Source organism: Notolabrus celidotus, chromosome 15, assembly GCF_009762535.1.
Source record: "Notolabrus celidotus isolate fNotCel1 chromosome 15, fNotCel1.pri, whole genome shotgun sequence".
In the NCBI taxonomy this organism is placed as follows: Eukaryota; Metazoa; Chordata; class Actinopteri; order Labriformes; family Labridae; genus Notolabrus; species Notolabrus celidotus.
This window is the reverse complement of record NC_048286.1, coordinates 17566433-17591272: the sequence shown is the minus strand read 5'-3', so window position 1 is coordinate 17591272 and position 24840 is coordinate 17566433. Positions and strand designations below refer to the sequence as shown.

The window sequence follows — 24840 nt, the reverse complement described above, 5'->3', positions numbered from 1 at the left end:
TTGAAGTATAAACTCAAGCTTTTAGTAAAAGTGTAAAAGTACTGGTTTCAAAACTACTTAAAGTATAAAAGTAAAATTATTGCAAGGGGGGAAAATGCCATTAAGGACAAAAGCTTAGGCTGCATCACAGGGTCCTATAGTGCACTACTCACCTCCAAAAAACATGTTTCTAAAGGCCATAATGACTATAATGCTATATTAATATGTTAATGTTGAAATATAGGGTTGCACCTGTTTCAGCCACATTTATGCCCATTGAAAATGAATACATTTTCGTACAATGCAAATACATTAAAGAACCATATATATGTACTACTGAGCATTAACATGCTTCATGGAGCAGAAGATATGATGACTAGTTGCCTGTAAGTATTTTAATGGTGCAAAGAGTCAAACTTCACAGGCATGTTATCCCTTAAAAGCCCTTATTAGAATGTCAATGTACTTCAATGTGTTTTTTTAACGATGACAAGCCGGAGTGAAAACAAGCCGGAGTGAAACAGGAGTAACGAGGCTGTTTTTAAAATGTAAGGAGTAGAAGTAAAAAGTCGGCTGAAAAATAATTACTCCAGTAAAGTATAGATACCCCAAATTTCTACTTAAAGGCACAATGAGGAGTTTTTAACTGCCGAAAAAACAGACTGAACCTGATACTGATGCCTCTTTATGACCCTCAAAAGCAAACAAGACCATCTACAACAACACTGATACCTTCTCTGTTGTCATTTTATTGCCTGAAACTGCTCTGAGGGGGTAGGTGTCAGAACAGGTGATTGACATCTCGCTTTAGAAACACCCTTTGTTGGCTGTTTTCATTCTAAGTAATCACATTGTGTGATAAATCTAAATGTCAAAAGACAACAGGATGAGGTAATTGTCTGAAGACACTTTTTTTGCATGTACAGGACAAGAGATAAGAGGTATCACTTTGTCCACAAGGGGGTGCCAGAATCGATACAAGCTAAAAAGCTCCTCACAGCAGCTTTAAGTAAGGTAACAAAGTATTTGTACTTTGTTACTTGACACCTCTGTGTATTAGCGTGCTAGCATTAAACTGATGCTGCACATAAAATAAACATTGGTTACTGACATCATTGTGGCACATTATTTGCTGATGGGTTCTTATCTGCCAACAGGGCATATAAAGCCCACTATATATGCTCCCATGTGCATCCCAAGACTATCAAAAGCACTGTAAAAAAAAGTTGCATGATTGATCAGTTTAAAAGTGTGCTACATTTTGTACCTGAAATCCAGCTTGTATCCAGCTCTATGCTGGGATCAGGATAACCCTGATCAAAGTCATCCCCTTACTGCTTCAAATTTCTGAACAAAACAAATTGGTGCTTCAATCCAGATCAAAACCATAATTGGATTACCTGATTACCCATAATCCTATTTTTCTTTTGAGCAAACCATTTTCAGGTCTTGATCCAATCTGATAGTGCTTATCTGATCAGACTATGTTTCAATAGCTGAAATAGTAATCAAAGAGAAAACAGCATTGATAATTTTATCTATCCTGATATTTGTTTCTGAGTGGTGATTAATAAATGCATCCGGTCATTTTCTCTGAAGAGCTCTATAGTTGACAGGTTTTACATCTCACCTTGGTTCTGTGTGAGGGTCAGCACGTAGTTGTCCACGTTGGAGAGAGGGGGATTCCACCTCAGCAGGGCTCCTTGTGGAGTGATGTTGAGAGCTGTCAGCTCAGATGGCATGTCCATTGCTAGGATGAAAACCCAGAACAAAAAACACATCAGCACAATACATGGACATGAATACAACGTCAGCTGTAGAACACAAAATATACAATCTAACAATAAGCTATTGCTTCAGGTTTACTATAGATTTATCATCATTAGTTTGTTTCTGTCTTTTTTGATAGAATTTTCGAGGTATTTTGGAAAGCTTTTCTTTGGTCCACAAAACAGGATCCTGTGTGATAGCTGCTTTTAAATACAAAGAGGTTGTCCTTTTGTACAAACTGGGTTGTGGCACGATTCCAGAGGATTGTGAAATATGAATTGCTGCCAATAAATCTAGATGTAGTACAATTCAAATGAAAAACCATTACTCAACCCACACCTCTCTTACAATCACAGAAACTCACACACAGAAAGGCTTTGCATTCACACTGATTAATAATGAGTCTCTGTGCCGTTTTGATCACTGTTTCTTCCATTCTCACACACTTCAAAGAGAAATTATGCAAGCAGAAAAGCTGTAGAAAGGCTACAATATCCTCCCGAGCCTACACTTTCCCCGCCCTCTTCCTAATTTCATTCTCAGACTGCTGGACATGCCAAAATTGAGTTTGAATTTAATTATACCTTTAACCTCAGTGTTTCAACCCCAATTTCTCCTCAGGCGTGTTATTTTGGCACGGCAGAGAGCGTGGCAGGAGAACACAGAACACCGTGTGTGCTCCAAAGATCTGGCCAGATGAGGTAATTAATATTGTCCTGCCCTCATCAGAATAAAAAAGGATTGAGCTCATTAGGACAGCAGAGTGAGTTTGAGTCTTTCTTATCACTACGACAGATGAACAAACCTGATTAAAATCATTACTTTAAATGCAAAAAGGTTTAAGTGAATTTCATGGACGCTCGCCAAGTCAATTAGATCGGCAGTGGAGATGGAGCAAAGATCGGATAAGGAAAAAAATAAACAGGTTACCCTCCTTTATCAGGCCCAGTGATAATCCAATCATCACTCTCCATCTCCTGATTGCACTGCTGAATCACGGGCATGAGCCAACTACGTCATTGTTTTACCAGGATCTGTATCTGAAAGTCAAGCATCAGTACTTAAGATAATGCTTGGATTCAGGACAAGACTAAATGTTTTGAAAGGAAGAAAACAAAGGCTGCTCCAGGCTGTTTTGCTGTAACACGCTGATGGGAAGCACCGCACAATTAAACCTTCCTTGAGTGCCAAAAAAATACTGCATCTGCATTGCCAACATCTTTTCAGTAATTACAGGGAAGCCTAGAAATGTAGATAATGATCATGTGAATTCTCTTGCAGTAAAATACAGTCGTACATTACAGCACTGACTACAGAGAACCAAGAGGAGAGAATACTACAAACATAAGCATAAACACTGGTATGATCTTCCATATTGTTGTTGTCTTTTTAATTTGATGTTAGTTTAATTGTGCCTCTTATGCTAACTGAAGGTATCTGTCAGTGTAGTCTTTAAGAGCATCAAATATGCTGCCATTTAAATGAGAATTGATAGAAACATTATGTTTACATGTATAACTTTGTTTCATGTATTAAAAAGAACTTTGTGGGTAATTGTAAACCCCATATTTAAAAAGTGTGCTGAACAACATCTCCTTTTTTCACTAAACTTATTCTAGCTTGCGCAATAGGGAAAAAACACTTGATCAGTGTTTCTCTTTGGGAAGTTATCTCCAAAGAACAACATCTGCTACCTAAAAACCTGATGTACTACAGTTTACTTTCAGTAATAGCAATTTTACTGTGATGCTTAAAATAGCTTTTTCTATTATCACAATGTTACAGTTTCATTCAGCAGGCACTTTTGTCTAAAGTGACATAAAGCAGCATCACCAACAACATGATCATCATCTTCATGAAATCTTGATATCATAATCATCCAAGCCTTTGCCATCAACATCATACCAAGCACCAAACTACCAAGTGCAGATATGTTTAAATAGAGTTGTGACAAAGACTTTCTCAGAAGTAGGATGTGACCCTGTGGATCAAATGTAGCTGAGTAACTCATTCCACTACTGGGGACTGTAGAGGAGCAGGGTCTAGCCGATGCGTTTAAGTGTTCCCAAAAGAGCTGGGTCTTTAGAGTTTTCTTAAAGGTAGTTCAACAATCCAGGAGAAAACAGAGGAGAAGAGTCTGGTTTATGACGTAAGGCACTGTTGATATGGGGGTACCAGGCTAGTTTCATTGACAGAGTTGAGCGGGTAAGAGAGAGTGAAGACCTGGATGAGGGATTCCAGGTAGGCACGAGCCATTTTGTTGCTGCAAGAAGTGGGGCTTTCAATTTGATGCTGAGCGGCAACTAGAATCCAGTGAAGAGATATGAACAGTGGAGTGACTTGCTGTTTTGAGTTATACCAGACTTGCTGCAGTCACCTGCAGAGGTTTAACATATTCAGATCACTAAGATGAACTACATCTTTCGTGATATTGCTAATAATGAATAAATGGTAAGTTATTTTTGATAAGCTGAAGATATCAGATATTATCTCACTGATTCTGGTGAGAGCTCCAAGTCTCCTCTTTATCTGCTAAGCTAATGTTAGCCAATGCTAGCTTACCAGACTGACAAAATAAGCTGCTTCTTAACTCTGAATGCAAAATAACCAAAAGATTAAGATAAACATTTTTTTAAGTATACCTAAGCGATTCCAACTATGACTCAAACTAGCTTGAGCTGCTAGTTCGTAATTAATTTAATTAGCATTATTAACATACTTATTTTTAATGTTAGGTTGAGCAATTAAAACTACAGGGATGACTCGCTGATGGAGCCAGCTTGAAGAGGCTATTTAAGGAAGTGCAGTTTTTTTAAACACTTTCAGGTTGGCTTCATTTTTCTAATTAAAAGGTTGTGGCTTTTTATGACAGGAGTCTTCTTTATTCCTAAAAATACATATGCCATTTAAAAAAAAAGAAAAATCTGGAGATGTTTTTCTCTGTAACAGACCAGTTTTTAGAGTACTAAATTAACAGACCAACTTGATTTCATGGGAGAAAATTGGGTACAGGAAGGTTGTTCTGATAGAGCATTACCTGTTAAAAGACTTGCAAACAGTCAACTTCCCTTCTTCAGGTAAAAAAAGTAAAAATAAAAATAAAATCTGCAGACATTTTTCAGGTTTTTAATGCCAGAATCACACATCAGAAAATCTTCAGGAATAAATTATTCACACTGCTAAAAATGGCGATTTTAGAAACATCTCAGCTATGTTGGCCGGCCATGAGCTGAGGCTGCTTTGTGCAGAGCCTGTGGCCATTATACAGACCAGACTGTAGCATACTGTCAATTAGAAAGACTAACTGGCACATTTTACTCCCCAGTCTCTCTCTCTATCCCTAACCATTATTGTAGAAGGTGCACTGCCTCACTGTTCAAAAAGAGAACAGGTTATCAGTGTTAGTGTGTTCCCTGCATTAACCTCATGGCCCCTCTGAATGTGTTTGTCACACAATACCAACACGAGTGTAGGGCAGATAGAGCCATGCAAAAACATTGTGCCTGCTGAAAAGGCACAATGTTATTCTATCCCATGTAAGCGGTGCTGCCACAAAGCTACACCTACCAGTGCTGATTTTTTATTGTGAATGTAAGTAGTGGTTCTTTGTGTAATGCCATTAAGCGCTTGAACCTGAAGGATTCATTAAGTGAATGATGTGGAGATTCTCAGAGTGTAACCATTAGTGCAACATTAGCAGGCAGTCTGCTCCTTAAGTGTAAATTAGAATAAGCCTTTAAGAGAGTAAACTCTGGAGTCACTGGATTTTTTACATTATTGTAATTATTTGTTCAAAGTTATTCAGAAAATATGTTTAAGCTACAAATGAAGACATTTAGCTCGTGATTTTTTACTTGCTTGTACTCACTGAGCCAAGACCTTTTTGTTCAAATGAGCATTATTGCACCTTCTAGAAATCCTAATGTAAGTGGTCTCTTGCTGTCCCTAAGTCGACACTTGGACCTGAGACTGTGACATGTGTAGCAGGTGCCAGGCTGCTAATGTAAAAACTGCAGGGTTCCACACACCAAGGAGAGGTTCAGTCTAAACTGCCATGCTGTTTTTGGACAAGAAGAATAAAGGGTTTCAAAGAAATAAGCATACAGTCCTCTCCCTTTACTATTTTTCCATTTGAATACAGATCTTTATATCCGCTGATTTACTATTGTTGTTTTCCTGTTTTGCATTCAGCCATTAAATCTATACACCAGTAGGGAATTATTGCTAACCTGTAGTTCCATAAATCTTTTATTTATCAGGCTTACTTACTTTTCACTCTTGAAACAATGCTAATTATGATTTTGTTGACAAGTTTAATGTCCCATGCATTGGACAGGGAATTGTACTTTTCCTCTTCTATCTTCTTTTGACATAGTTTGAGGAAAATTACAGACGGGCAGGGACAACTCTAATAGCCTGTCTCTGAAACTACAGTTTGGGGAAGAGTGATACTTTACTAGGGGTCCTGACACTTTGCTAATGAGCACCCTCATTAGCCCTCTATTTAACAAGCCTTCATGTAGTCCATTTATTGTCAACCCTTCCAAATATATATTAAACCTGCGGCAACTGCTGTGTTGGAAAAATGAAATAAGGCTCCCTACTTTCTTACCCCCCTCTGAGGATAATTGATTACGGAGGTAAAGTAAGTAGTGACTGCAGAGTTATTGAAGACATTACATACTTTGCCAGGCAATGCTGGATAACTCTTGCAAATCTCCTGTTTACACATTGTTGTTGAACGCAGTACTGAAATGTCCCTGGTCAGACATTGTTTGATGTAAGAAAATCTTATTTACCATTTCTAACAAGCCTGACTTCGGAGTTGTGCTCTTTTCAGGGTTTCACAGCACCAATGGCTGTGCTCACTGTAAGTACACTGGGATTGTTAGAAGGGGAGCTGATAATAAGAGAAAGAGAGTAAAAGTGAGAGAAAGAGACTCATTTGGCTTCTTTTCGCTTCTCAAAGGATTCTTGAACCTGGCGGCTCCTGGTGACTCGGGTCTCATTGGCATGCAAACACGCCTCCTGCTCTCCTCTTTTCTCCTCTTTCCCCTGCTCCCTCGCCTCTCCCTAGCTCACACACACTGAAGATTATGCATACAGCGCTGGGAGAGTGTGTTAATCTTGGGTTAGTGAAATTCTTTCACAGAGAAGAACATCATCCTAAATTTACATGCATATGTGCAAGTGAGGTTTTTTTTGTTTTCCTTACTTGTGATTCAGCGCTAAGTTAAGAGGTGGAAAAGCAAGAGAACTTGAGAGTTCTCGCATATACAGAGAAAGTGGGGACAAAAAGTGGGGATAAACACACACAGAGAGAAGATTAAAGAAGGACAGAATGAGGCAGATAGGTAAGAGAAGGAGGACATATAGGTAGAGTAGAGAGGAGAGGAGGGCACAGGAGGAAAAAGGATGAGAGAGACCGAGAAGTGTGATGCTTAAGAAGAACAGAGGTCAAGCAAAAGTATAAAGAGATAAGCAAGGCAGGGAAGCAGGGAGAGAGAGAGAGAGAGAGAGAGGAGAGAGAGAGAGAGAGAGAGAGAGAGAGAGAGAGAGAGAGAGAGAGAGAGAGAGAGAGAGAGAGAGAGAGAGAGAGAGAGAGAGAGAGAGAGAGAGGGAGGTGGTGGTGGTGGTGAGGGGGGGACATGCAATTGGGAGTAGGTTACCAATTACAGGGTCTTAGAGAGGACAGTTTCATCTGTTGCAGCAGCAAAGATTGCACCTCAGCAATGACAGCTGCACCCTTAGATTTCCTCTGACATCTGTTTGGTGGGTGTGATTTAGTCTTTTTAGAACACATCTTCCAACGCACAGCTGTTATTGTTTTTGGGAAGTGTTCTGATAGTCCAGCAGAGAAGGTGAAACTCTTTATTCATTTTAGTTGGTTTTTTTGTAGGTCACTCACAGAGGGACGTTTTGGTTGATAGGAAGGGATGATTTCATATCAATACGATCAAAAATAGTCAACAGCATTTAGTGTAAATGTTGAATGTACTCTTAACACTAATGCAGTCTGATACAACAGTCTTTTAATAAACCATAAATTCATAAAGTTCATTATGCTCAGGTTTGTTTGAGAGATGTTTATGATCACTTGTGAGATGTGCACTGTGGTGCTGTTGAGTTACATGGCATCTTACTGTCATGTTTCAAAATCTTACCCAACCAATGTACGTCAGTGAGGGAAAACTGATCTGTTTATCACGACACTACAAATAAAATGTGTGCACTAGCCTTGCAGTGGTCATGGTTATAAAAAGCAATTTAGCTTAGAGACTGCAGTGGTAGGCAGACAATCTAATTCTAACACAACAGAGGTGAATTTCTAATCAAATCTTCTTCTCCTCCAATCTGCTACAGTCCATGTGACTAACAAAGCACCTCTGAGGAGATCAGAGATAGAGGTTTGTTGCTCTATCTCTGCAATGGGCATAAACAAGCAGATCCAGACACCTAAAATCCAGAACTATATCTACAATTTCTTCAGTAGTTCTTTCAAAAAACAGCTTGACAAATGCCAAGCAAAACAAGTTTTAATAGTAATAACACATATAGACATTTCAACCAGGCATGTGCACATTTAGTCGAGCAAACAGTTGAATATCTTCACCCTCACCCTGGTTAATGGTTATTGCCCTAATGCTGTAATGCTCTACTACCTGGGTGTAGGCAAGCACAGATGACAGATGGCATATTGTGGTGTGGCTCAGTTTGGCAGTTTTTCTATATAGAATATGAACAAAAAGTTGTATGTAGGCTATGTCAGGTTAAACTGGCATATGACTACTTGATGAGACATGGACATTAACCTTCAAGGAGGACTGAAGGCTGGGGGTGCAAGCTCTGCTAATCATATCCACATTTGATAAACCAATTTGACATGGTTCTGATTCTGTGATCCGTTTCTAGCTGTGATAAATAAATTGTGCTTAATTTGAACTGTTTTTCAAATATATTTTTTTCCTTTACACCTTCAACAACTTTCAACAACTAAGAAATCATCAATTATTTTCACCAATCTCCTGCTGAGATTTCATCAAATGACTTGGAGAGTGATGATCCTAAGAGCTAAGGAAAATAAAAATCATAAAAAAAAAGTATTTCTTGCCCATTCTTTTTTAGTTAAGTGGCCTAGCGATCTAAGCATGGCCCATACACAGAGGCTACATTCGTTGTTACAGCGGGAGCTGGTTTGACTCCCGGGCCTAGACCATTTGCTGCATGTCTTACCCCGCTCTCAATTGCCCATTATCTATGATAGGTAAAACATTTCCCTTACGGACTCCTACCTGTGAAGACTGCGGTGGTGACCACTTTGCTCTCTTGACTCCCTTGCACGGCGTTGAGGCTGATCTCGTACTCTGTTGCAGGAAACAGACTAGACAGGGTGAAGTTTGTCACATCGCTGTCAATCACCACGCTGTCGACTCGACCTAGAACAAAAGTAGAACCAACATCAGAACAGTGGATATCTTTTTGAAACTCACAGGGGAGGATATGGTATCCCACTCATCCAGCTGTAGAGCGTTTTGCATCACAGAGCAAATACTTAATCAACACAGAACTTTAATTTAAAATTCAATTAAATATAAGTGATAAAATGTTACAAGTGATTAAGTAAAACAGGGTGTGCAACAAGGTTCTTTGCTCCTACATCAGGGAGAGCTGCTATATGAAATGCCATGCTCATTTAACTGTAACATTAAAATACAGTGTGTTGGTGTGTCAGCTGATATAATTAACAGTGAATCATTCTACTGCCATGAACTGCAGTACCATGAGTTAAGAAAATACTACCTCTGGATGACTGGTAAGACAGTTTGTAGTATTCAAAAGGAGCCAGTGGTTTGATCCAAGAAATGGTCACAGAGTCTTCTGTAACATCTGACACTGTCATCTCCTTTGGTGGGTCCATGCCTGCAAGAGAGAAGACTGGTAAGAAGGTGTACAAAGGATCAATATACTCCACATTGGACAACCATAATGACTTCAAATGCTAAGTAGGGGCACATTGTCGGGTTTGTTATCAAGGAAAGTTCAGCAATTTGCAGAGAAAAACAAAAATAATCTCTGACCTTGAAAGCCAGCATTATTCAGTAATCCTTTATTTTTGTATTTTTAATCTCCTTTTCACTTTATTTCTATAAACAGACCTGTCCTTGGTCCATGGAGGCTTCTTTCATGCAAATTTGTAAAATAAATAAACAACAGATATTCCTAGAGAAATCTAACTCCGTCCAGCCAAAGAGCACAATGAGCAGCACTAGCACTGAAACCGAGCAGGGCGTACAGAGAGTAAACCCCCTCCCTCTCACTGACAATTTGTTTTATGTGTCTCCTGAGACTATTGAGCTGCCACGGAAAAGGTTAGAGCAAAAACAATGTGGTGAAGGAATTAAATTGATCAAATGTCTTCAGCTGCTGAAGAAAGAAAGAGATGGATAAAAAAAGTAGGAGATAAAGAAATCTTTTACATGTCTTTGTATGGAGAAAGGGTAAAACAGAGAGTGCTTTTAAACTAGCAATTCTTCTTAAAAAGAACAATGGCTGTTCACAAACTGAGAGGGCATTTATAACTCCAGGCCTTGAACTTATTGAAATTCAATGTGCATGGTTTACAGCAGGAGCATCTATATAAGTTGGGATTATTTATGCAGGCATATCTTGCTAATTATGTTTGTTTTGGAAAAGGTGGTGCCCAAGAATAATGGCTGAACAACTGCATTTTCTCTCAAAGGTTCCTTTGGGTCTGAACTAGGACAGTAATAGTATTGATTTAACAGAGATATCTACTGCTATTGACTTATCCCCCTGGAAGATCCCAATTCAATTTGCACTGTGTAAGCTAATAAAATAATGTGGCCCTCAGGCTGCGCTGCATCACAGGAGTATCAGAACTGACCACAGCAGCAGAGTGAGCAGAAGCCACATAAACCAAACCACCGACAGTGGCATCATTGGTTAAAACTAGAAACGCTGAACATTTCAAATGCAACAAACCTAATGCGAGGAATACACATAATTATACATAAAGAGAAAGAGTGCAGAATCCTCATCAGTGCTCATATTCACACATGAAAGATCAAAGCAGGGCAGATAGAATACTGCAGTCTAAAGACAGGTGCAAGAAGACTGTAAATCTTTCTGAAAATCCTCATTCAATTTAGCCCTCAAAATCTGCTTAGCATCAGGTGTGGGTGAAACAGAAAGAGAGACAGTGCTCAACGCTGCCAAGCTATTATATAAAACTGGCACAGTAATGAGATGACAGCATGCAGGTGTCCCTGGTACCAAGGCAGAGTTAATATGTCTATTGTTCAACACTGACTTTTGTCTTCTCTCTATTTGTTTTCATCCCACTATTATTTCTCATTTAATGATTTTCCTTTTGTGTCCGTTACTACAAGCAACAAGAGAACAGGTGATTTCCTTTTCTGTATTTGCCATTGTCTCTTTTTGAACAGCTCATTATACCAGACCTCTTCTCTCATTCATTCGTTGCCTGCACTTGAAAAGCACAATCACAATCAAAAACAAAACAAAACAAAACAAAAACGTTTCTGAGAGTTCCTTTTCACAATAAGCCAATTAATGAAAAATGTCATTTTAAAACTGTATGAAATGCTAACAAAGACAGAGAAAGGTGTGAGGACTCATTACAGCACAGTGGGAAGAAAAACAGTGTGAACAATAGAAATGAAAAGAAACAGAATGAGAACAAGTGTCAGGAGATGAAAGAAAGAGGAAGGCAACATGATTCACAACAAGAAGACAAAAAAACAGAACAGAGCAGAAAGCAGGAGCAGGCTGCTTTTCTCACACAAAATGATACAGTGCACTTGTCCTCCCCTTCTTTTACTTCTATCCCTTTGTCTTTGTATTTATTGGTAAACTATTTGCCAGCAGTTTCTCAAATAGCCTCAAAAGTCACAATTATGTAGGAGTGCACAACAAAAAATGAAACACACGGGCTGGTAGGGCTGCAATGTACTGAAAAAAAGATATTGTAATATTTCTCCTTTCTACAATATTTTTTACAATATGAGACAAAGAAGGAATTCATCCCAGCTAAACGCTCTGTGTTTTTGTGTACTTCAAAAAAACACAGAGAATGCAAAAAATGCACAGATAAATGCAACTTCTTACTTAACACATGATCAATGATCATGTGTTAAGTAAGAAGTTGCATTTATCAAATTATAAGTGATCGTCTTCTGCTGCTGATTCTCCACACAACACTGCCCATGTGCTCCAGGCAAAGACACTACAAGTAAACACTATGGTGGTGTTATCGGCGCAAGAGTACACTATCTTTAATTCAGTGTCATTTAATTAATCATGGTTGCATGCATGTTTAAATTTCCAGTCATGTGACAAAGATACAGACTGCATACACAGTGGTCTGTCAGATTAATTGAAGATTAATCTGAAATGCTAACAGCCTGACATTTTGCAGGTCATGTGACTGACATCCCACATCCTGTGATGTGATTACTGCACATATGCACATTGGAACTGCAAAGGTCAAACAATATGTTCAGTCTTAATGAGGCTAGTGACATAAAATGTGTCTATGTGGTGAACCTCAGTCATCTAATACCATGAAAACGTAATTTTTTTTTACAACAAACATGAAACCAAAAGAGCGACCTGTGTGCCTTTCCCATTCAGTCAATTTGCAGACAACACTGCAGTCTGTATAGACTCTAATAGTAATGATAGTTTTCATTGTACTGTCACATATGGTAAAAGATTTCCAGAGAGAAACCTTTTATCTTGAGTTAGAAAGTAAAGAAGACCTTAACCTTTGCGATCAAAAATCAGACAATTCATGCTTGAGTCAAAGAAGTCATACCAAACTTAAATGAATTCCCTTATGCTCACAATAAAGGGACTGGCAACCTGAGCACATGATACCTCCGGCCACTGTCAGCAGAAACATAAAAAATAAAAGGCAAACCCTCAAGACAGATCTCTGATTACTAAACTTATTCTGCTGTGTTTCTGTGCTAAATAAATGCAAGAACAGCATTTCTGCCAAAAAAATATTGATTTAAAATCACTTCATAGTTCCATTTCATATCATGATTTTACTCATTTAACGTTTCTGCCTCAAGGTACTGAAAAACAACCTGTTCCCAACCTCTACTTCTTTCAAGTTGGCGTTCATGGGCATTTCAGTGCCTGTAACTGAACAACCCATCCACAAATGTGATCAAGAAGATGACCGCTGAAACACTGAGTCAATGAATATGGTAGTAAATCAACCGGGAAAAGTTCCTGACAGCTATCATGCTACTAAAAGCTGCTATTGGTAGGAATGGTGTAAAAAACATTGCTTTCTTTCTGCTGAGTTTGGAGAAAAGGTTATAATGCCCATCGGTTCCTCATCGGTAAGTGGAGTAATTTGAGACTATTGTGAAATCTCTGCGTTTTCCAATGCCTTTGTATCAAGCAATGTTATTCCCCTCGTTCCCGTTATGACAGACCAATCATAGCTAATCTCAAATCCTCTGTCCTGATTGGTTAAGGGGTGGCCCCTACTACATCCTCCGATTGGTTATGACTGCACACGCCGATCTGTGTTGGTGGGCTAAGATGAAATCTGGCTGGGAAGGATAGTGTTGACATTTGAAGTCCCCCTCTCTGAACAGATGTTTACTCTGTGACTACCAACAGCAGCTTTAATCAATCATATGATTCTAAATACGACCTAGTTACAGCTTCTGTAACAAGTGTCATTATTCCTTTTTTCACCTTGAGTATTGGTAAAATGAACACTGTTGGTGATATGACATGCAAACTCACGGAAACTGTGATGATTAGCACTATTTTTGGACATTTTGCGACCAATTAGTCTTCATACTGTTAGGTTTATTTGTCCCCTTTCTGCATCATCTCTCAGTTACCTTTTACTTCAACTTTTCCATGAAACAAGCTGCTTACTTGTAGTGAGTGAAGCCAGAATGGGCTCAGAGGTAACATCCCCCTGTATTGTGATTAGACTGACAGTGTATGCAGTGGACGGCAGTAGACCCTGGACCAGTGACCTCGTCTTGGAGCCTTCCAGCGTCACCTTCGAGGTGTCGGTCCCGTCAGCAGAGCTGTAGCTCAGGATGAAGAGGTCAGCAGGCGGTGCTGGGGCGCTCCAGGCCACAAACACCGAGTCTGAAGTCACCTCTGACAAGTAGAGGTGTGTAACGGGCCTGATTCCTGGAGGAGCAGGGGGGTTTAAAGATCACTGGAGAGTTTTCAAGGACGGATAAAAAAAAAAGGCCAGCCACAAGATGGAAACAGTGGTGGAAAGAGAAAAATGAAACAGCTGCCGCTGTTATGAAGATGACAGACAAGCAATTCAGTGATGGATGAAGGCAGTCTTGGATGGTATAATAGATCGTTTATAATGCAGTTGAGGAAATTAGCCTTGGGTGTATTCTTGATGAGGAAGGTGAGTGTCGGAGCAGACCACAATCATGTGGAAGTAATGATTTAATTGGTCGTAAAAAGAGGGAGAAACTAATGAGATTAATCGCCATAAAAATGAAGATGTGATGGGACTGTACTCGGTAAGAAAATATGGGAGAGACGATGATGAGAGCAGATGCTGTTGTCAAAATGTATGACCTGGACAGGCGAGGATGTAATGAATATGAACCAGCGTAGCCGCTGACACAGCAACAAATGCAAGAAGATTTGAATCTAATTAGCCCTGTGAGGATGAATAAGTAGAAGGAGGACTGCAGTAACACCAGGCTGTCTTTTTTGGGCATCTTGGCGAGCTTTCTCTGCCATCAATCTTCTTTCTAAATATTAATTATAAAGTCTGTCATGTTTTTAGCTTGCATTGATTTTGAAGGTAGGCATTTTTATTGAGTGAACCATACTCCACTGGTGAACAATTGTCCTTGTATGGAGTAGATGTGACTGAAATCACATTAAACTACATGAATCCAAACATTGCTTTTTTAGCATATCAGGTCACAAAGTTCAATCTTATGCATGATACGTTATGATTATGTAATAGGGGCAGAAAATAGACCCTTTAAAGTTTGAATGAATATATAAATGTGCTACCTACCTAAAGTCATTTTTTTTAACCTGGCTGTAAATGAGATACATTTTGTTTTTTCCAAATTACATACAGATACATTTTGTTTTTTACAAATTTGTTCTAAAAGAAATTAAGCATAACAAGAGAAATTCCTTGGCTTTTGCAGCCAGCCTCCAGCGGACATTCAACGAACTGGAGTTTGCACTTCCACATTAGCTTCAGAGGCTGCAGCTTGGTTCCAACAAAAATAATCCCAGGGTTGCTTTAAGAGCCGTGTTTCTAAAGTCTTTTGTATTTTTTATGTTCTACAGCCATGTATCGTTTGTTGCAATAATACCATAGGTGGAACACAGGATCACTCTGCATTAAAGAAGCTCTACTTATACAAGAGATACAGAGAGGGAATGTCTCTGCCTCTTCAAAAACACTTTAAAAAGTTGACAGATGGAGTGAAACTTCAAAACAAAAGTGTTCACTGGTATGAAGATAATAAAGATAAAGTATCCCTCATTCTATGGAACTGTTCTGTTACTCTCGCAGCTGTTTGCATTATGTTTATATTAATACATGTTTTGCAAAGAAAAATATTGGTTGAAAAAATTAATACATTATTGAAAGGAGCTGTTAAAATTATATGTAAATGAAAACACAACAAAGGGATAGTCCTGTGGTGCTCCCTGAGTAATGTAGTGTGAAACATGAGTGTAGTGATAAATGAATGAATAATTAATGAGAGGTTCGCAGATATATTATATATTTATATATATATCAAATATACAAACTAAACTGGAGGACATGTACTGTAGTTCTTTAAAAGCAACTTATATTTGATCATAAATCAAGATCAGACTTTGGATTATTCTCCACATTTTTTTTCCTCCTGACAGGTTCACCTGAGCGCAGGCAGACAGATGTTGCCAATATGGAAAAGTGAACAGTGGATGAGAAGATGACAGGTAATTAATTATTTTTTCCTCTGGTTCTCTTGATCTGTCACTTTATCATTCTCTCATCTCTTTTCTCTCCAGATGGTGAGAGCGGTGTTACTGCAGGAGCCACAGATAACAAAAAAAAGATGATGAATGCGGTGATGATCACTGTGATGACGACGATGATGGTTATGAAGGTGACAAGTGCCTCCATGGTTAAAGTGACAAGGAAGGAGATGATGGTGACGATGATGATGACAGCGGTGGAGATAAGAATGACAGCTTTGACAGGCAGGTAAGCGCATGTCCATCATTAGGACAACATCTTTTCTGTAACTGAAAATCAGATCAAGCTTTCCTGTAAAAATAACACAGAACCAACAGTGTTGTGAGGCGACTGACAGACATCCGGCATCAAGTTGGATTGGTGGATACAAATGTGGACTTTGAAGTGATTGAAACATCATGCTGAGAGAGGGGTGAAAGCAGACAGCCTCAGGTGTGACAGCAAAACTGAGAGAGTGTGTAGTTGAAAAAGAATTAGAAACACAAATACCCAATTACTGAACACTTGTAACAAGCTCATTAGCTGACTTCAATTATCTACCTCCGCTGATTGCTTCTTCAAAGTCTTTAAGGTCCTCCATTTTTTTGGTTTGACTCACCTTAACTGCTGCCACACTTTACTTCATTATATTCACTGTTCACCTTCATTACAAACCACTGTTGTTTAAAGCAGTTCTCTAGCTCGATGCAATAATAATTTGATCTGTCATGTTTTTATCCGAGCACAGAAAACACTGGAGAAGGAATTTATCTTGGTTCTGTCTGATAATTGAGTGGATTAAACGGATGCCGTGCTGCAACCTTGATACGTTAGAAAAAGTTTAAACCCAGCTGATAAAAGCAAAAGATAAGAGAGGACAGCTCAGCATAATAATGTTGTGAAATAAAGTTGAGTATTATCTCTACCTGTGAAAGCATCTATAGTAGCTGCTGTGCTCTGCTGTCTTCCTCTTCTTGCTGCTACAGTGATGGTGTACTCAGTGCCGGGTTCAAGGTCTGTCAGGGTGGTGGTTGTTATATCTTTAGGCACTGTCAGCTGGAACAGAGAAGGAAAAAAATCCATCAACATTTTGAAGACATAATTAGTAGGATTCTTTGGTTGCAGCTTGTGAACACTACATTCACAGTTGACCTCTTCTCTGCAGCTCGACAACACCAGTGGTGCCCTCTTTGTTGTGTGCATAAGATCTACCATCTATGCTTTTTTGAGACCTGCCCTCACATCTGTCTTTCTTTAATTGGCTGGAGAATACATTAAACTGACTAAAGGTTGATGCCCAGGAACATCTCAGGACAGCAAAATAAGAACAGAGAGCCAGAGGGCACAATTTCTGCAGATACAAACACCATCTCACGCAGCTAATATGTAATAATAATGGGATGTTTGAGAGGGATTCCTTTTTAAGCCTTAGTTTCTACTGGTGTTCTTAATATAGATGGTTGTAGAGACGTGTGTTCAGTAAACACCTATTCCTGTTAATATGTGATATGCTGTATCTAGAATTAAGGACAGAGATCATTAATTCTATCTACTATCAATACTTTTCTATTATTGGGTTGAAAGACAGAACTCATGTTTCCAGTGATTGGGACATTATTTATTGTATTTTGAATATGACATTTGCTGTGAAAAATCTAACATCAGTGGTGTTAATGATATATCATAAGTATGGCTGTTAGTCTTAAAGTGTTTCCAGCTGTGCAAGTTTCTGTTATTTAAATTTGCATGCTATTTTTTTACTTTCAGAACACCACTGCAGCAACTTCCTCATTCCTACTGTTGCCATTACGAAATTACCAACACCACTGCACATTTGAATGTGCAATGCTTTTTCCTGTAACCCCTACACCCCCCCAAAAAAGCTCAGTTGATGACTTAAAAGTAATGTTAACTTTCTGTCAAAGTACTTTGAGTTTGAGATATCACCTTCCAGCTAAGCATGCAGATGCAGCAAATCGGTCAGCATAGCACTGTTTTGGAGTTCACAGATCTCTGTGGATCTAACTAAATAAAATAAATGTGTGCAATATTTTGTACATACATTCCAGCATATGTCTTAATGTGCAACAGTGTTATCCTTGATAAAGAAAAAAAAAGGAGTCTGAAAATGCAAAAAAAAACAAACAGTATAGACCCATATATAGTGTAATCCACTCAAGGTCAATAAATCTGATTCTGTACCTCATTGGTGACACCAGAGGAGGATGTGAAGGTGACCTTATAATGGTCAATGGGGCCCTGGACTACACCCCACACCAGAGTGATGGTGTTGTCCGTGGAAGCTGTTACAGTCAGGTCCAGAGGGACATCCAAACCTAAAAAAAAGAGGAGAAAAAGCTTGCATTAAAGCACAAGAGCTCTTTAATTATTTAAAATACATGTAAGAAGCAATAATGGAACTGCAGCAGGATAACTCAAAATGTTATATGGCATTTCTGATATATATTTCTTACTCATCTATGACAATTATGCAATGACCAAGTCCCTCAAGGTTGTTTGTAAAAACAGCTGAATGAAAACACCACATACTTGGAGAAAAATAAATCTGAAGAAAAACCCAGCAAATTGGTATTTACCTTCTTTATGTATTACTATTTGTCCAACATAGAATGTAAACTACACACAGGTTTTTGTTGGCTGCTGAATGTACAATCATGGTATTGTGTTCCTTGTAGTTTATATCACCTACTCATAACATTTTCCACATTGATTTAGTTGATGGAAACATGGACTGATTTACATTTAAACATCTCAAGGACCTGATTAATGATTGTGCACTTACAGAAATGTCACTTCTGTTCATGATTAATACCGTTGCATTTGTTGTGTTTTGATATTTGTCCTCTTTCCTCGACAATAACCAATTGATTCATTCTCATCTCATCCTCTCTCCCACTGTTTGCCTGAAGCCTACATGTTTTTAACTCTCCTTGTCAAATGTAGGTCTTTTTTTGAAATATACAGGCAAAACTTAAGCCATCGTTAATGGACCTGATGCTTTCAGCTTTCAACACCTCACACTTACATGCACATTAGCACTGCAGTGCACAATGCGGGACAGGAGGTGTTGTCATTTTATTTAAAGCCATTTTGGAAAATGTGATAGCTGTGGTGCTTTTTCAAAGTTCAAAGAGAGTGCACAAAAAAGTGGAGAGAAAAGAGCTTGTTTGTTAAGAAAATGGGGGTGTAATTTTGCAAAGTGCAGAGCACCTTCAGCCATTAAACACATTTTAACAGGAGGGAGTGTGCTTGACAGTCAATTTGACTGACAATTTGCATAGCACCTACATGCAGGAACAATTTGAAATGGGGAGTTTTTTGTTTTTTCTTTCAGCCAAACAACTCAAAACACAAAAAAAATTCAAATGGCTGATCAAGTACTGAAACAAAGTGAGGGATATTAGTTAGGTGATATGCGTTATTACAGCGTTAAAATTCTGTGGTGGGAACTTTGACCTTAGCTGGTAATATAAAACAGAGGCAAATCTCACTCACTAACACAAATCAAAACCTGATGGGTTAAATCCACAAGAATGGAAAGGGATCACGGACCAACAGCAGGAACTAAAATAACACGCAGCCCACTGAAAAGCTCACGTTTTGGGTGCAACACTGCTGTGTTTCACAAAGAGTGTCTTAGAATATCACTGTTTGTCTACAGTTATGTATTAACATCCTTCACTCACCCGTCCTGGCGTTCATTGTCGCTGGTGTACTCTGGTTGCTACCTTTCATGGCAGAGATTCCGATGCCATACTCTGTGCCTGGAAGCAGGTCTGAAGCACAAAGACAGACAGAAAACTCTTTGGTAACTTAACACACTATACAGCAGCATCTCATAGATAGTTTCCAACTCTCCTTCTCACGAAGTGCATGTCAGTCAGACTGAGTTTTTCATAACAGCCCAATTAGCTGTAGATCAGCAGATCAGTGATAAGGTCTTGTCAAATTTATATGTTTATCAGATGGATTTCTGGAGAAACCGCCTGTATTTTCAATCAATTCATCACGACTATGAGAAGTGATGAGCGATGGAAATGAGCAAGTGAGCGACAGAGATTATTGGGCGAGAGAGAGTGAAGGAGAAAGAGAGAGAGAGTGATGGAGAACGAATGAGACTGGAAAGAGCATCGATTGCAGAATAGCACGTAGACCTTTTGCTTCTGTTCTAACGCTTGCTGTGCCCTTTGCAACATGGCTTTTCAGGGGAAAAAAATAACATCCCGACCCACCCTTCCTTTTCAGCCTTTCAGTATGCCCACAGGACAACAAGCATTTCTACAGATATAATCAGCAGCCTGTCAGCTGAGTGTTTGCTCTGTAGATAATCCTGCCTTGTAAAACACACAAACACTCTGTGGCTTCTTCAGAACACATTAGATGCACAGGGATAATAACGACGGCATTAGGAAAAACATTTGGCCGAGCAACAGACTCATATAAGTGATGAAGAAAACAAGAAAAACTGACTACACAACTTATAAATAAAGAAAAACATCATAAAGCTCTTTCTAGTTTACCTGTGAGAGTGGTCTTAGTGCTGGCTCCCTCGTTACGTGGGACGATGACTTTATCATACAGGTCTCCTGCCAAAGTGCTGTACACCACCTGGTAGCCCTCTACCTATATCCAGAAACATATATTCAAATAATTTCAACATTAAACTGAAGGATTTTTTTTTAAACATTCCTAAAATGAAAAAAGACACATTGGCATTTTGAAAACCAAAAGACACTGTACATTTGACTTTGCATTGCTGATGGGATTAAGCCTTTATTATTTGCCACTGACTTTTTTTAAATTTACTTTTAATATATTTCTAATTATCCTTTTATTTTCTATGTTTTCTTTTATTTGTCATTTAATTGTGCTCTTTTATGCTTGTCTTAATGTTTCCTATGCTTTTAATGTTTTAATGTAAAGCACATTGAGTTGCCCTCATGTATGTAATGCGCTATACAAATAAAGCTGCCTTGCCTTGCCCAAATATCGGTCATATGATATGTCTTGCTGGAGCTTTACCACCCTTCACCAGCCAGGGCTGTAGCTTTGCTTAATGGCTACTTAACACTTTAATGCTCTGCTAACTAGATGTTAATAAGTACAGAGGGTATCTTGTAGCACTGAGCGGTTTGGCTCTATTTCATCTAGAGAATGGAGATAAAGTTGTGTGTAGGCTGTGATTGTTTAAACTGGCATAGAACTACTCGACAAGAGCAATGTAAGGACATGTGGATGTTAACCTGCAAAGAGGACCAGAGGCTTACTAGTCAGTTAAAGCTGGGGTTGGTAATCAGATTTAGATACACCTTTTGTTATACTGGTTAAAATGATCTTTATGTCCTGATGGCAATCAATACATGATGTGTTCCTAAAAAAGAGTGAAAAAAAAGCTGCTATCTACAGCCAGAGTAAACCTGGGAAAACACTAACCAATCACCGTTTTTTGGCTCCCCAAATTTTAAACCAATCAAATCCTGTCCTGCCGTTCTCCCCTCCTCCTGCGCGTACATTTCCCCGGCGTGCACTCCGAGTCCCCGTCTCATGCCTCTGCTTCCCCTGACTCTATTTACTGCCCCTCTCGCTCGTCCTCGGGCCTGTCCCCTCTGACCTGATGAGGTGCTTTGCTCAGGACTGTAGTCCGGATCAGTGTCTAAAAAGCTCTCACCAACAAGCAGAATAATTAATGACGTTAAGTAAGTCCTACAAAAAATATATATTTATTGTAGCGTCTGTCCGGACGCTGTAATGATGACGAGCCGATTCGTGAACACGTTGAGCTTGTCGGCCGTGATCACGCCAACCAACAAAGCAACAATCAATGTTTGAATGAATGAAAAACTTCTCCTCTCCTCTCTCCCACTCGCACACTCTACACCTCTCCTGATGCCTTCACTGACTGTCAACACTGTAGGAATTAAAAACCTCTACACTGAACACGTTTAACAAACAGTAGAGTTGTTACAGTATTATATGTGTTAGAACTTTTCTCCTGATCTCGTGTCACTGGTACAACTGGATAATGCTAGAATGACAGTTGTAAGTACTAACAGCAGCCATGTTTGTTTGTGTTTTTAACTTTCACTATGATAATGTTTTGGTGAGGACCGGTTTTGAATCAGTCACGATCATATGGTCGAGAATCAGCGGCGCTCGTGCATGTGAGCGGGGGGGGCGTCGTTTTGGAGGAGCTCTGAGGGAGGAGGAGAGGGGTTAGACGGAGTCATGAGGAAAAGCTACATTCAAATTCATGCTGGTTTTCCGAGACTACCAACCCTGGCTTTAATCAGAATTTAAATATCAGCTTAGAGGACTAGGGAGTTAGTCGCTTTGGAACATCAATAGTGCTAACATGCATTGAAGACAAGCTCTGTCAGTCTTGTTATGTAGTTAGTGAGGATTATCATCCTGAGCCCTGAGAGAATTATGATTCATCACTTTTTCAGTCAGTGTAAAACATTTTGAGTTCCTTGCATCCATTTAATCTGTTACTTTCTGTGACTGTGACGTTCCCATTATTGGCTTTTTTTCCCCTGCTCAATGCAGACTCACCTGTGTGTGATGATAAGGAACTCAATTTAACAAGACAGAAGTGAGAAAAGAGTAAAGAATATAAACCTGTTTAAAGAGGGGTGTATGCAAAAAAAGGTCAAGGAGGAGGAAATAAAGTGAAGGGATTGAGGACAAATTAGCTGTTATTGCATGAAAAGGCGGTGATTAACAATCAGTCTGTGAGATGAGGGGCACCTGAGGTTGTGTTGAGACCCTGGAAAAGCTACTTAGTATTCAGGTTAGTCTGCTACTATTATTCAAGAAACATACAAATAAAAAAAGACTGAGGATAGAGGAATCAACGTTTAGTGTGAATTCCTTACAGTGGTGGAAGAAGTGTTCAAGTGCAGTAAATTATCTTCTGCCAATCAGATTACAAAAATTTAGAATATATTTAAAATCCTTTACAATTTAAATAAAGTAAGAGTACCAAAAAAACCCACATACAGGTATGATAATTGAGTGGGCTGTTACTCTTTCACCCATTGATATCTTAAAACTAAATACAAACTTACTATCATTCATTCTTTGGTTTAAGACAAAGAATCAAAAGCAAAAAGAAAACTAAAACTTAACCCTCCTGTTATGTTGCAGGTCAAATTGACCCATTTTAAAGTTAAAAAATCTAAAAATAATTGTTAAAAGTATTATTTCACATTTCTAATGTCACAGTGGATGAAAGGCTAGTGGTATTCAGAGGTTCCTTCCATCTTAGGTAATATATGCCTTCCAAACCAGCTAAATACAGCATACAAATCTGGGCAGCATGTGACAGAAGAGGTGTCTCGTATTAATTTATCAACATCAATTCATAAAAAACAATAATAATAACAGGAAAATAAAATAAAATAAACAAAAATCTATGTCATGTAAAACTATTGTATTTATATTAAGGGCTTTTCAATGTACATTAAAAAAGGTTTTAACATGAATTTTAATGAAAAACGAGTGAGTTATCCTCATTGAACCATGATCTGTGAGAATTAAAGAACACCATTGCACTAAATATTGATTTAATGGTTAGTAATGGAGTTAATAATGAGATTTAAAAAATATTTATTGGGATTTTTTGGGTTCGGACACTTTTGGATCATTAAATATGCCCTGGTCAAGTTGACCGAGGAACATTATTGCCTAAGAAACGAACATAATAGGAGCTTTAAATAGCCACACTGTCGTTTGCTGTGTTAAGATGTATATTCCACTTCATCCAAGATGTGTGGAAAAAACAAAAAGTTAATAAAAATGAACACTTAATGCAATTTCGTTGGCATTTGCTCACCTCAGCCTCACTGTTATCCCATTCAAGCTCTAGGGTGGTTGAAGACTTGGTCACAAGCCGGAGGTTCTTTGGGGCATCAATCTCTGAGAAGAACGATAAAGCTGACAATGGTGGAGAAACTGAGACCAATTCTAAGGGATCGTGAACAAGCAAACATCTGCTGTACAGAAATCATCAGACACAGAGACACATACAGTTTGCTTGGTGTGCTCATGCGTATTACTGTAATGATCTAATGATGTAAGATCCTAAATGAACAGTATATCTACAGGTACTACAATTGTCATTCTTAATAATAATGTGATAATATATGCATGCCTTTTACTTTGGATGTAGCTTCAAGCAATGTCAGTAAAACTTATGAGAGTAATATTTCCACAAACAATGCAGCTTCTTCTGCACACACAAGAACAAAACAGAACAAACAGATGCTCTCTCCCAAAGCCAACATAGATAAACAGTGTGGTATACATTAGCCCATATGTCACCCACTGTTCTACCCTCACAGACAGGCACAGGACCACACACACCACCATCACCACATCTGCTTGCTGTCAGACCTCACCGGTAGTAAATTCAGTGGAAATAGATCCGCTCTCATTTCCCTTCCTCACACCGCTCACAGACACCTCGTATCGTGAGCCGGGACGCAGAACCTGAAGAGAGAAAAAAAACAAGCATGGACAGTTTAGTCTGTTTAATCTTTTAGCACGGATTTTTCTGTTTGCTTTTGTTTTATCTCCAGACACAGGAGGCAGGCAGAGATTAGATAATTTAACAAGCATGACAAGCGCACATAGACACAAACACTCTAGTAACACTTTACTTGGGAGTACAATGCAATAACACCACAGACATTTCACAGCCTAAAGATAAATAGTTTAAGCTGAGGGGACTAGCTGCTCTGTCCCCAGATGGCAGGTGAGTCTACATAATGTGTCTGTGTGATCAGATCTGTGATAACACAACATGATGAATTGAACCCACACCAACACTCACCTGCAGGGAGTACTGGCTGAGTGTGGGCTGCAGGCGGAAGGTGGTCCGCGGGCCCTCTCCTCCCACCAGGCCATAACGCAAAATGATCTGATCGATCTTTGCTTTAGGCAATGTCCACTCCACAAACGCTACGGTGTCTGACACATCCCGCACGATCAGCTGAGTAGGGCTGTCAATCACTGGGAAACAAAAACAAAGACATAAGACA

At 39.0% G+C, this 24840-nt stretch overlaps 1 protein-coding gene across 1 annotated transcript in view; it reads right to left on the bottom strand.

Annotated features, from left to right (window-relative positions):
- Positions 1-24840, bottom strand: part of tnr (tenascin R (restrictin, janusin)) — a 214800-nt gene that overhangs the window by 14609 nt on the left and 175351 nt on the right. Inside the window, exons 15-24 of the mRNA XM_034702911.1 lie at positions 24633-24811; positions 24199-24289; positions 23634-23734; positions 20320-20422; positions 19486-19575; positions 17981-18114; positions 16705-16834; positions 9550-9669; positions 9042-9185; positions 1610-1729 (exon numbers count right to left, since the gene is read on the bottom strand). Coding sequence (XP_034558802.1) covers positions 1610-1729; positions 9042-9185; positions 9550-9669; positions 16705-16834; positions 17981-18114; positions 19486-19575; positions 20320-20422; positions 23634-23734; positions 24199-24289; positions 24633-24811 — 1212 coding nt within the window. The remainder of the gene's footprint in view (positions 1-1609; positions 1730-9041; positions 9186-9549; positions 9670-16704; positions 16835-17980; positions 18115-19485; positions 19576-20319; positions 20423-23633; positions 23735-24198; positions 24290-24632; positions 24812-24840) is intronic.